Source organism: Gymnoscopelus microlampas (genome assembly GCF_963454915.1).
Source record: "Gymnoscopelus microlampas genome assembly, chromosome: 1".
NCBI lineage: Eukaryota > Metazoa > Chordata > Actinopteri > Myctophiformes > Myctophidae > Gymnoscopelus > Gymnoscopelus microlampas.
Genome location: NC_139962.1, coordinates 33,395,083 through 33,408,582, shown reverse-complemented (window position 1 = coordinate 33,408,582; position 13,500 = coordinate 33,395,083). Strand labels below are relative to the sequence as shown.

Here is a 13,500-nt window from a genome sequence, read left to right as displayed (position 1 = left end):
CATTGGACGACATAGTGTAACATGGCATTTTTACTGTTTTTTATATTGGACGACATAGTGTAGCATGCCATTTTTAATGGTTTTTACATTGGACGACATAGTGTAGCATGCCATTTTTTATGTTTTTTACATTGGACGACATAGTGTAACATGACATAGTTTTTTATGTTTTTTACATTGGACGACATAGTGTATAGCATGGCATATTGTTTATGTTTTTTACATTCAACGACATACTAGCATACTGTATGGCCTTTTTAGGGCCCGAGGACTACACCAATGCGAAGCCCTATTGAAATACAAGGAATTATTTGATCACAAATTAATCACATTTTTGAAGGCCTAAACACACTTAAAAAGTTGTGCAACTTTGCACACTCATCACAAGTGGCGAAAATGTATTTTATTGGTCTCAAAAAGGTTCTTGGCCAAATGGCACAACACCGCCTCCTACATACTTTCAAAGTAGGTGCGGTTTCATGTACTGTACATGTACACAATGTGTTACGTACATGTACAGTATCATGTCTCGTCCAACAAAAAAAATCTTGGAGCCATGACCTAACCTGGCAGGAAGTCAGCCATTTTGAATTTATTATGGCGTTTTAGTGCATTTTACATTTTCAATATATTTTTGACATCAATAAAGAGCTTGCTATTTTGATACTAGCTTGAGAGTCCTGAATAGAAAATTGGTGTTAAAACATGCCACACCTCAAATGTGTGACTTGTGACTTGAGTTGACCTCAGTGACTTGGGACTTACTTGAAATGTGAAGGCTAAGACCTACTATGACATATAGGCATCTGGCATAGGCATCAAACAACATACTTTTCTATTTAAGCAATGAAAAAGAAAAATAACCTATTACTCTTGAAACAATCCACCAGCAGAGCTCCAGGATGGACTGACAGGGCCAATGGAATGCCCCCGGAAGTGCACTGCACTGTCTTGGCTTTCGAAGGAAATTCCCATGTCATCTGAATGCAGCAAACATCACTGTGACTGACTTTTGTTCTATTTTGTGCTTCCACCAAGATGCATTTACAATTACAGTATATAAGCTCAGGGTAAATGGCACAAACCCACATCAAACAATAAGTGGTCACATAAATGTTGTGCAAAGAAAACAATACCTACTAAGCAAGTAGGATACCATGCAGGTAGCCTAAAGATCAAATCTTGCATCTGTCTAAACAGACTATCTAAATAACATTCTTAGCTTTTGAGGTCAAGCTAACATTATTTGTCTATCTATACTTAATATAAACATAATTATGTGAACAAGTAACCAACATACTATACTTCAGCATAGCATAAATGCAGTGAACACACACACACACACACACACACACACACACGCACGCACACACGCACACACACACACACACGCACACACACGCGCGCACACGCACACACACATTTAGCTGCTTTTTTTGGCATCCCAAGTTGTTGGAAGCATCTTACAACCAACCTATGTACATGGCCTAGGCTGCCAAAGATAAACACAAGTAGATTGCACCCATAGCCTAGCTCTGTGATGGTACAGTAGGTGGCCAGTGACTTTGACCAGTTTCACTTTCAAAACCGTTGCATCATGCATGTCACACAAACAGAATGTGATGAGTTTTGTTGATATAACAAGTTTGTTCATATAGAGTCCTATCCACAAATCCACCGTTTAACTTCACACAATCCACATTATCAAAACCATTGGTGTTGTGTGCCGCATTCTGTTTGTGTGACATGCATGATGCAAAGGTTTTGAAAGTGAAACTGGTCAAAGTCACTGGCCACCTACTGTATAGAGGAGCAGCTGGTATTTAATGACTTTGGTCATAAAAGCTTCCTCTAAGCTAGAGTCAAAGGTGCAGGCCACTTCAAGAATGGAAACTGATCTGGAGCCTTCATTGACAACAACATCATCTGGTTTATTAGCAGAGAGATGTGCAAATATTTCAGGATTTTCAGTACAGAGTTGAAACATGGAATGTTTGACACAGGAATGTTTGTACATTCTCACTGACGGTGTAAAATGTTTAGATATGTCCTTAGTTATGAGATCAACTAATCTGTCGTGGCGTGCTATGTAAAGCCCTTTATAGGCATCGCAGCCATTCAGAATGTGTGACATGGTTTCTGTAACTAGCCCTGTGGTGTGATGCAGACAATGAGGTACATGGGTGGAGGGAAACCAGAGAGAAAGGTTGAGTCTGGTGGGAAGGATCTGTAACCTGGCTTTTACTGTAAAGGTGATAATGTCCTCATTGAGAGCAGTGTTCCTTAAATGAATGGGAAACGGAGTGATCAGCAGAGGGAAGACAAGCACACACACACACACACACACACACACACACACACACACACACACACGCCGAGGAACCACATACAGCTAGGCTCTGATGCCTGGCAGCGTGTCCCGGATCGATTCCATGTCACTCCCCGACTCTCTCCCTGTTTCCTGTTTCTTCACTGTACTGTCGAATAAAGACAGAAAAGCCCCCCCCCCCCCCCCCCCCCCACCCCCAGTCAGGTACCTGACTGTGGGTAGCTTAAGCTTTAAGTCACCTAGAATGAGTGTCTTCAATTAAATTCCCAAGTGGGCCTGGGGGGACAATAGAGCACAATAATGGAAAGAGCAGTACTCACATTTGTTACTTAGGTAAAAGTATCAATACTGAAATGTAGAAATACTCTGTTACAAGTAAAAGTCCGGTAATAGAAATTTACTTCGGTAAAAGTATTGTCCTAAAAATATACTTAAAGTACCAAAAGCAAAACTTTGTCCGTGTGAATCTCGTGGAAAAGTGGAGATATTTTACTAAACATACGTTTTCTGGCAGAACTTTCAAATGGATATGAAATTAGAGGACAATATCTGACTCCAAGTCTTAGGAATTGATTATTGGGTGAGTACACACTTAGCGCAGAGCACTTTTATGCCGCGGAGATCATTCTGCTAACCGTGCCCACAGCCATGGGACCGATCTATGGCTGTGTATTTGGAATACATGAATGTATGTAAGATCACAGATATTCTAGGGCTAAATTCTTATGTGATTGTGAAATACATTATTTGATGTGGAAACGGTGACCCTTATGCTGTTATTTGGCTAAGCTTTCTGGGGCTATTTTATGGTTAAATCTATTTTAATTATTTTATGTAAAATATATGCAAAGATTGGGCATACCTGCGCGCGGGGGGGGGGGTCAAAACTGACAGGTTCATGAGCTCTGGCACCTAATCATTTACAAATTAAGCTGATTATGCTGATACCACTATGATGCGTCTGCTCTCCGGTAATGATGAAATAGCTTACAGAGCAAATGTCTCCAGTCCTCCACAACTTAAACCTAAACATTTACAAAACCAAGGAGGTGGGTGTGGACTTCCAAAAAAGCTGTCCAGAGAGTAAGTAGTCTTGGGAATGGGAACCAATGGTTCCCGGACCATGTGGCCCAAAGGTCAAGAGCCTATTTCCTGTTTCCTTAGCGTGAGACAGCTGGATTCTTCACATGAACACGTGAACCTTATCCTCCCTATTCTGGGTGTGACATAATAATAGGCAAACATTCTGTGAAATTAACAGATCAGCTATTTTCGGTGAAGAAATTGAGTGTAGAGGGAGAAAAGGAGGAGGTGAGTATAGAGCCCTATAGGGACCTTGGCCAACAAAGTATATAGGATTTAAGTGGTTGAGAGTTTGCACTCATTCTTACTTTGGAGCTGTGTGACAATAAGGTTTGTTTGTTTGTTTGATTGATTGATTGATTGATTGATTGATTGATTGATCGACTGATCAATACATTACAATGAAATTATGTATCTGCTAGCCTCTTTCAGAGTCAGAGGCCAGTGTATCCTACAGGCGACTGAAATTGCAACCCAATTTTCTTTAGGGGAGGGGGGATTTTGAATGATAACACTTGTAAGATCGGTATTCTATCACTTATTTGTGATGTGCACTTACGCCTCTCCAAATGATCCAGAATGCCGCAGCACGCTTGGTCTTCAACCAGCCAAAATGTTCACATGTCACCCCCTTCTCTGCTCCCTCCATTGGCTCCCAGTTACTGGCCGCACAGAGTACAAAACACTGACATTGGCCTACAAAGCAACCAAAAAAAACTAAAATCTAATTCTGTTGAAAAAGACTGTTCTGTAAGATACATATTATAGCCGTGATTATTGAAGAGAAGTTGTCTTCGTTTCCTTGTGTAGCAGAACACGCTAACCACCCACTCATCAGTGGGCTGATTGGTATCAGTATTGAGGTTGCACACCTGCCAGAGTTAGCTATCTATCTCCGCTCGTTTGTGGGTACCACACCACGCTCTTCCTCGGCAGGTGTGGCCACACTAAACGTGTGTGCTCTAAACCACAAACTACAGGACCTTCGCTAAAACATCCAGGACAACGCTCCACACGTCCCAGACTCTTCTCCCTTTTGGCTCCCAAACTATGGAATGAACTCCCCATTGCAATTAGAACTGCAGACTCACTCATCTTCTACCGTAATCTGAAGACTCACCTCTTCAGACTCCACCTCAGCCTGTAGCACTTGCTCTAGCTTTGACGACCTTGCAGGATCATGCAAAGGCTAAAATCTAACTTAGATAGCATGTTATGTAGACAGATGCCAGGTCATTATAGTTTCAATGTAAAGTAAGTAAGCCTTGCCGAGGCCTGAGGCCCATAGGGCAGGAGCCTATCTCCTGTTTCCTTACGGTGCATTTTAACAGCGGGCGATTCAGGATAGTATTCTCCGGAAGTGCATTATATGTCTATGAGAGCCGGCAACTACTGGCGATAGCTGGGCGAAGTGGGCGGGGGGAACGATGTTGATCTGAAAAGATGTATTTTATTTATCTTTTGGACGATGTCGTCCGGCGATCGTCCGGAGAGTCGCCCGCTAATAAAACGTATTGTTAGCGTGAGGCAGCTTGATGTACAACTTGTTTATTTACTCGTACTATACAAGTACACCCCCTGGACATGACGATAGTATGTCGCAGGGATTTACCCCAATCTGAACCTTGATGCTGAGTGCCAAGCAGGGAGGCACTGGGTCCCATTATTAGAGTCTTTGGCATGTCCGGTCGCGGATCGAACCCCGACCTCCCAGTCTCAGGGCGGACACTCTAACCACAAGGCCACTGAGCTGGTTGGTCTTCAGACTCCACCTCACCCTGTAGAACTTGCCCTAGCCGGATTATGCAACCGGACCTTGCAGGATTATGCAAAGGCTAAAATGTAACTTAGATAGCATGTTATGTAGACAGATGCCAGGTCATTATAGTTTCAATGTACAGGCTGATTAAGGTTCTTGGTATACGTACTGTATGTATTAGTTATTATTAGACTATTGGTTTACTTATGTATTACTTCATTATTGGATTACTATTTCTATGCATTTGATGTATTATTGATATATTATGATGTATTATGATGTATGATCTTGTGTCCTTGCTTACCGTAAATTGCTCTGGATTAAGAGTGTCTGCTAAATGCCTAAACTGTAAAATGTAAACTGATGACGCACGTCATGTCACCATGTGGTTGAATTTACTTTGTGATTCTAATGAGTTTGTTACTGCCTGTCTGCTGCCTGGGTCTGGGAGCCTGCAGCCTGACTGGAGCCTGCAGCCTGACTGGAGGTATGAGCCTGCAGCCTGACTGGAGGCATGAGCTAGTGAAGGGGAGAGGGGCAAAATGGATAAGGAAGAAACGGTCTATAGGCCATTAAATGCCCAGTTTAGAAGAAAGAAGAAGGTGAGAAATGTGCACAAGACAAAGGTATGCCAGCTTTGCAGCTATGTCATCTTCAGGGCTGGACTACTTCACTGTCATGTGTGCTTATTCTTGTTTGGAATGAAAAAGAAAAAAAGGTTCTGAGGAGCAGAGGAGGCTGTCCAAATTAGGATTGGGGACGTCTGAACAGTAGTACATGTGCACTTGCTGGTGAACTGATAATCATTTAGATAATACACATTCATTTGTTTGATTCTGTCAAACAAATGAAACAAACATCATAGATACGTCATAAATGTAGATGATTGGCGTCATAGAGTGAAGAGAACCACATGAAGCCATGCTGTTATGAAATTGAAATGAAAAGGTTTGAGAACCACTGCAATCACAAGGCCACTAGCCTCGATCTCTAGGCTTTTATTTTTTATTTTTGCTCAAAAATAAAAGCCTGGACCAGCGAGTCGGTGTTCCGGGCATAGGAAGTGTTTCATTTCCCCAACCAACCAGAGTGCAGTGGCCGTCGCTCCAAATGTTGTGTTGACGGGGCGGGGCCTGACGGACAGATCGGTGAACCAATGGGATCACACGCATTCTCTCTCCGGAAATGTTAAACACGCCCCTCTGTATGCCAGATATCAGACACGCTAGGTCAGTCTACAAGGCCACTGAGCTGTTCGAGAGAGTAGATAACTTCAAATCAATTTCTTGTTATGTTGTAAATGAGTGTCAATGTAAGTATTATTGTGCAGAAAGCCTGTGTTCTCACATTTTCTATCACAGTTGGTATGAAATCTGTTAATTAATTAGCTTAAAGGCAGGCTCAAAAATAATTGTTCAGGGTTTACCAATCACCTGTAATACTAATTACACTCAAATTCTAAGGATAGGTGTAACAATAATCAATGCCCCCCCCCCAGCAGCCAATGCACTTTTTGACCCACTTCCAACTTTTGTTAAGTTCCAGTCAGTGTCTCATTGAAATGGCAATACATAATTGAATCCTGAATCTTGATGATACCTTTCCTTTGAACAGTGTATAATGGAGCTGGAAAGGTTCATGAAACTTGAGTCAAGGCAACACTAATGTTATGACAAGGCACTTTGCCTGGGCCACTGGTCTAAATGCAGGATGAACACATTTATACTCAGAAAGCACTGCTGGGGGGAGGAGTTTGTTTACTACATATTGCATCACCCCATTGTTAGCCTCAGATATGGATAGTTCCGGATAGTTCTCGTTGGTTCTCCTTTATGAATAATTAAAAGGTCATGATAGAGTTCAGAGTGTGGATTGTGTTTTTATGTTTATTATTTTTTATTTGAAAATAAATACATAATAATAATAATAACAAAAAAAGAAAATACTAAACATTATGCCCACTTTATGGGTCTGAATTAATTGCTACTAAAAGTGTAAATACCACCATATAAATCTACTTCTAGACCAATTATCTGTTTACTAACATTGAGACTGGACGCACAGGTGATTGTTTCACGCAATCAATTCCCAAGCTGTTGTTTTGGGGTGCGCTGGTTTCAGCACACCCCAACCCCCTCTTCTGTGTTGGCTAGGGAGGCGCGTCCTAGCGAGAGCTGACAGAATGGGTTTCATTGCACGCATACTGGTTGCACGCATACTGGTTCTTACTTATCAGTGTGACGTCGTCTGTTAAGGGGTCACAGACAGACAGACAGACAGACAGACAGACAGACAGACTTCTAGTCATCTTGGCCTTTCTTTGCTCATAATTTGTACAGATGTTTTAGAACTATGACATACAATACTGGTTGGTTGTAGGGTTTCCCAGTATGGCAACCTTGATGATGAAGGACTATTACTGCCCCTGGCCGATCTAAATACAGGATAACTACATTTATACTGGATAAAGACTGAGGGGAGGAGTTTAGCTACTACAGCATTACATCACCCCACTCTGCCAAGCCAGTCACTGAAGAATCTGTGCTATGTGAAATGTGATGTCACCCCAGCTAGTGTAAAACAGTGGGGGAAATTCTTTGTCGTACAAGTTCCTATCCTTTCAGGAACGGGGGGGGGGGAGAAAGGAGTAAGGGAAAGAAAGAAAGGAAACCAGGCCAGAAGTGTGAAATATTCCGAATAATAGAGTCCAGATGATGTTTGTTTGTTTGTTTGTTTATTTAACATTTTAATTGATGGCACTGAAATCATTGCTAGGAAATGTCAACATGAATTCTATAATACTACTAGACTACTGTAGGCTATAATAGATAGACAGACAGACAGACAGACAGACGATATGTCTTAATTATTATTATACTTTTTAGAATATAAAATTCATTCTTTTTTTGCAACTGTACATTTATTAATTTGTTATTTATTTAGTTTGACTTTATTATGTATTAATACACACGACACACACACACCGGTAAAAAAAAAATATATATATTTCAAAAAAGTGGGTAGGGCAGCCTGTAGCCTATGTTACTACTACTACCACGTAGTATAAGGTGGCATAAGGTGGTTTTTGCCTTGAATTTAACTTCCCAGTCTAGCTAGCCCAGGGAGCATCTAGGGCGAACAACGCATGTGTGAATACAGTTTCTTCCCTACCACAGGGCAGTGGTGGAAAAAGTACTCACATTTTGTAAAAGTATCAATACTGCAATGTAGAAATACTCTGCACAACGTATACTCATTATGCAGAATGTCCCATTTCACAAGTTCAAATGTATTAAAATCTTTTGGAAAATAGCCTATCTAAAAGCTCACAACGCGTCGAAAACCGACGTGTTGTGAGCTTGTAGATCTTCTATTTTCAAATAGCCTATAGGGTTGAAGTGGTTAATGGATGTTTTCTGTTTTGTAATAATAATCATCTAATCAATCTACACGTAACAACATTAACTAAAGTTTTCAAATAATTGCAGTGGAGTAAAAGAAAATTGGAAATACTATAATAAAATGTTTACTTAAGTACAGTACTTGAGTAAATGTACCTTAGTTACTTTCCACCATTGCTTCTTCCCTACCACAGGGTTAAGGCAAAAATAAGCTCCCATGTAACCACGTTGTTGTATTGACTAGTCAAGTAGTCACGTGACGTCTGGAGTAGACTGCCATGCCCTTAGTTTACACAGCGCAGTGAGCGCTCTGTGTCAGGATTTCCCCAAAGCTAACGTTACAGGGATGTACAGTAGTATATATAGAGACTAGTATATATAGAGCACGATGGACCACCACTTATCCACTACATCCCAGATTGCGGGTGCAAGATGACACGGGCCAGCAGTCTGCAAATGGTAACCGACTTTTTCCCTAGAATGTTGTGTATGCGCATCGATCTTAATTGATTTAAAACATTGTTAGCCTAAAGTATCCTATGATCAGTGGTGTAAAGTAACTAAGTACATGTACTTAAGTACAATTTTGAGGTCTTTTTTTTACTTTCTTCAGTATTTACAATTTTCAATACTTTTACGTTTACCTGCATTTTTATACATTTTTTAAAAAACTTGTGAAATGGGACATTCTGCATTACTTTCTACTTGTTCTACTTTAAGTACATTTTTATACCAATACTTTTGTCTTTCGTACTTGACTATGACTTCAGCATTTATTGTGTTTATCCTTTTTATTTAGACTGTGTGTGCATATTGTTATTGTAGATATTGCATCCAAATCCAATCAATAAATCATTCAATATTTTAGATTTCCATTGGATTGCTATGCATCTTCAGTGACCAGTCTTGTGGGAAACGAATCCGATGTGTCAGTCAGAAGAGTCTGGAATCTCTCACTGCAAGGTTTCTGACAGCCCAATGGGGCGAGGATCCCAAAGCCATGGAGCCACAGTCCTGTGCTAACTTCACAGCCCAGACGGCCCAGACCTGGAACCAGAAGGACCACAGCCACCGCTCTCTCTCCCCCTGGCGGTACAGGTATGTTAATGTTTATTCAGCTTTCAGCTTGATCACAGATGTTTAAAAGACATGTGCCATTAAAAACACTGAATTATTTTGCTTATTACAATATAAAACTTCAAATAAATAAAAAATGCAATTGCCTATCTAAAAATCCAATAACAAAACCATGTAATCCATTAAGACCAGGATCAGCATCTGTGTGTCATTTTAAGATTTCTTTGGCCATTCAAAAAGTAGCAGATACACAAGCTCATAGCCGCGCTATACCGAGCTTGTAGATCTGCTATTTTTGAAAAATCATTGAAAATGTGTGCAAATCTTTGAATATATATTTATTAGACATTTTGTCAAATATTTTGTTCCAGGGACCCCCAGAAGCAAAGATTTGAGTTACAAATGTTCGCTTAAAAATATATTCAAAGATTTGCACACATTTTCACGTTTTTTTTCAAAAATAGCAGATCTACAAGCTTCAAGCGTATTTTTGAATAGCCAAAGAAATCGAAAATGACAGAGATGCATCCCCAGATTGAATGGGTTAAGAGTTTGCACATGTATGGGATTGGTGATTTCTTGTATCTCTCAGTTCGGCATGTTGGAATGTCCAGTGCGTTTCCATTCCCAGTCTAGCTAGCCCAGGGAGCATCTGGAATGACATTGAGGTTGCCCTCATTTTCAGTGTCGTCGAGATACGTCACAATTTCATTTTTATTTTCACATAAATATTCATATCAGTGATAAAACAGAACAAAACAGAAACAAAACAAAAACAGAAATGTTGTATCTGTGATACAAAAAGTATGTGCGTGCGCTTGTGTAGGCCTATATGCCTATATTCAAACATTTCTGAAAATCTTTTGGAAAAAAACAATTGTGGTAAAAAAGGACATGATAAATGCTTTAGCTACTCGTCGTGATTCATAAAACCTGTTGTTTGTGTAACACTATTTTTTTGTATTGAATCAGTATCATGGTCAGTATCATGGTCAGTATCATGTCAGTATCATGACAGTATCATCATGGCCAGTATCATGGTCAGTATCATGGTCAGTATCATGACAGTATCATGTCAGTGTCATGGTCAGTAACATGTCAGTATCATGACAGTATCATGTCAGTATCATGGTCAATAACATGTCAGTATCATGACAGTATCATGGCCAGTATCATGGTCAGTATCATGGTCAGTATCATGGCCAGTATCATGGCCAGTATCATGGTCAGTATCATGGTCAGTATCATGGTCAGTATCATGGTCAGCATCATGGTCAGCATCATGACAGTATCATGGCCAGTATCATGGTCAGTATCATGGTCAGTATCATGACAGTATCATGGCCAGTATCATGGCCAGTATCATGGCCAGTGTCATGGTCAGTATCATGGTCAGTATCATGGTCAGTATCATGACAGTATCATGGCCAGTATCATGGTCAGTATCATGACAGTATAATGGCCAGTATCATGGTCAGTAACGCGTCAGTATAATGGTAATTCCCCTCTATACCAGCAGTTATCAGCCACTGGAGTAGTGTGGTGGTGTTGACCTGCATGAACGCACTGCCCTCTGGCTGTATTCTGGTGTTTTCACTGTTTGTTTTTGTAGACAGTGATGTTTTTTTGTAAATGTTTTTTTTTAATTGAATACTTTATTAGTCAGAAATGTAAACAGCACATGGTACAGTAAGACATTAAGGCTAAAAGGATAACACTAAAACATCATGGGGACTTGTTTTCATTATTGTCCTATGTTGACAACCAAATCAAAGTGTACTCTCCAGTCTGTTTTATTAAATATTCAGATACCTCATAATATTAATTTGATCAGACCCCTCCTAAGCACATTCAACTTCAAACTCAATGTTATAAACTTGTTAGACACATAGAAAACAAAAGGCCCTGGTTCTGGTGACTGACATCATTATTTTTTATTACGGTAGTTATTTCATTATGTTAATATTTTCTGTAATGTAATGTTGCATCAAGTCCATGCATGAAATCTATGAAATTCATGCATGCAGCATGAAGTAACTAATTGATAAATGAAATTGTGAAATAAAAATGCAATATATAAATATTTTTGGCAAACTTGCTCTTTTTTTAATTCCTACATATTTGTGACTGTGATTTTGTCTGTTTGTTTTAGAATAGATAAACAGGAGAGCAGAATTCCACAAGAAATTGCCATAGCTGAGTGCTTATGCCAGGGCTGCATTATCAACCGGCGCGAAGAAATGGGGTACAATTCCGTGCCTGTGTATGGAAAATTAAGAATCCTGAAGAAGACCAAATGCCCAACTGATCCACACCGATATTTTATCGAGGCGTTTACTGTTCAAATCCCTGTGGCCTGCACTTGTGTTGCACCCACACGTGTAAGTTGATAAAAAAAAAAACGGAATGAAATTAGCATTGGCTTAAAGTCATGCTGTGTAACTCTTTAAATTGAATAAGCTATTTTTTATTTTACCTTTCCCATATTTTTCACAAGTTGCAAGTCTTTGCCCCCCTACAATTAATTTATTTATTTAATTATTTTTTATTTAGTTACTTTTAATGTATTTTATTTTGTTGAGGTATTTTGTACCTCTGTGGTTTTGTTTCAAACTGAATTCTGGGAAAAGCAGTTCTAACATTACAGCCGCTTTAGTGATAACTGAGCTGTGTGACCAAAAAGACTTCTAAAATGAATGCTACACAGTATGAATTTAGTATCTCAGATATAGGACTTGATGTACTGTCAAATAATCAATAATCATGACAGTTGACCTAACAAGTGCTATATGAAAAAGATCCAAAATAATTGAAGTTCCTAATTTATCATAGAGAGCAAATCTTAATATAGAATATTAGAATGTAATCCATAGAAGAAAATATTTTGGACCGTGAAGGGAAACCTAGAACCTTCCATCACCTGAAATTTTCCAAAGCACATGAATGTATATTTCTATGGAAATCTGACATTTCTCGAGCCTGACAAGTCATATTTGGACTGTCACACATTATTTGTAATAATGCTTTGATTTAAGCAAAATGTTATTACATTATATATGAATTAGGCTGTACACTTGATTTATATTTGTGTCAACCTGCACAATTTGGAGAATCCAGAGCAATAGCACTTTACGCTTTATGTTATACTCAAGTTAGTATAAGCTAAAATAATCACAGCCCAGGAAATCAATGGAGCTAACATTAAGTTCCTATTTATCTGTATCATTATTCAAAATTGTAAAGAAAAAATAGCATGACATTTTCTTAACATTAAAATATCAGTGTTTTGCCAATTATTCAACTAATTGGCCCACCTACAATATCCGTAACAAATGCTGCTGAGGACCCTAACGTGTTATAATTTGTCTCTTATCGGAAACAAACAGCTACAGTAAGTGCTATCTTCTGCTAGCCCTAGTCATTTAATATAATCATGATTATTATGACTTTATGGGTATAGCAGTTTTTACAACAGCGCTACAAAGCGCTTCACACAGCATCAACAATGTAAGAACAGGAAATATTGTGCGAAAAACATAATCAGAGATAATAAAAGGATAAAAAATGTGTAAAAACAAAAAAAAAGTAACAATAACAGATTGGAATCAGGTAGTAAAAGCAATACAAGGAGGTGATTTAAAAGAGAACACTGAATATGCTAGACCAGGTGTAGGCAAACCATGCGGTTATTTCCAGTATCTCCCTGTTGCTTTGACAAAATCTTTATGGAAATGAATAACTATATATTTGTTTTGTTTATTTATATTTTCATTTTTAGTTATCGTTGTTGTAGGCCAGGCTAAAGTTAATCTTACAGTCTCCAATTGTAAAAATGTGTAGCCTATACACTA

General features: G+C 39.1%; 1 protein-coding gene across 1 annotated transcript; it reads left to right on the top strand.

Moving 5' to 3' along the window:
• Positions 1-8,908: 8,908 nt before the first annotated feature.
• On the top strand, positions 8,909-12,039 carry il17c (interleukin 17c; the record flags this gene model as incomplete). Its single annotated transcript, XM_084054669.1, has 3 exons — positions 8,909-9,031; positions 9,441-9,670; positions 11,802-12,039. The coding sequence occupies exons 1-3, from the start codon at positions 9,005-9,007 to the stop codon at positions 12,037-12,039; spliced, it is 495 nt and encodes a 164-aa protein (XP_083910795.1). The 5' UTR covers positions 8,909-9,004.
• Positions 12,040-13,500: the final 1,461 nt, after the last annotated feature.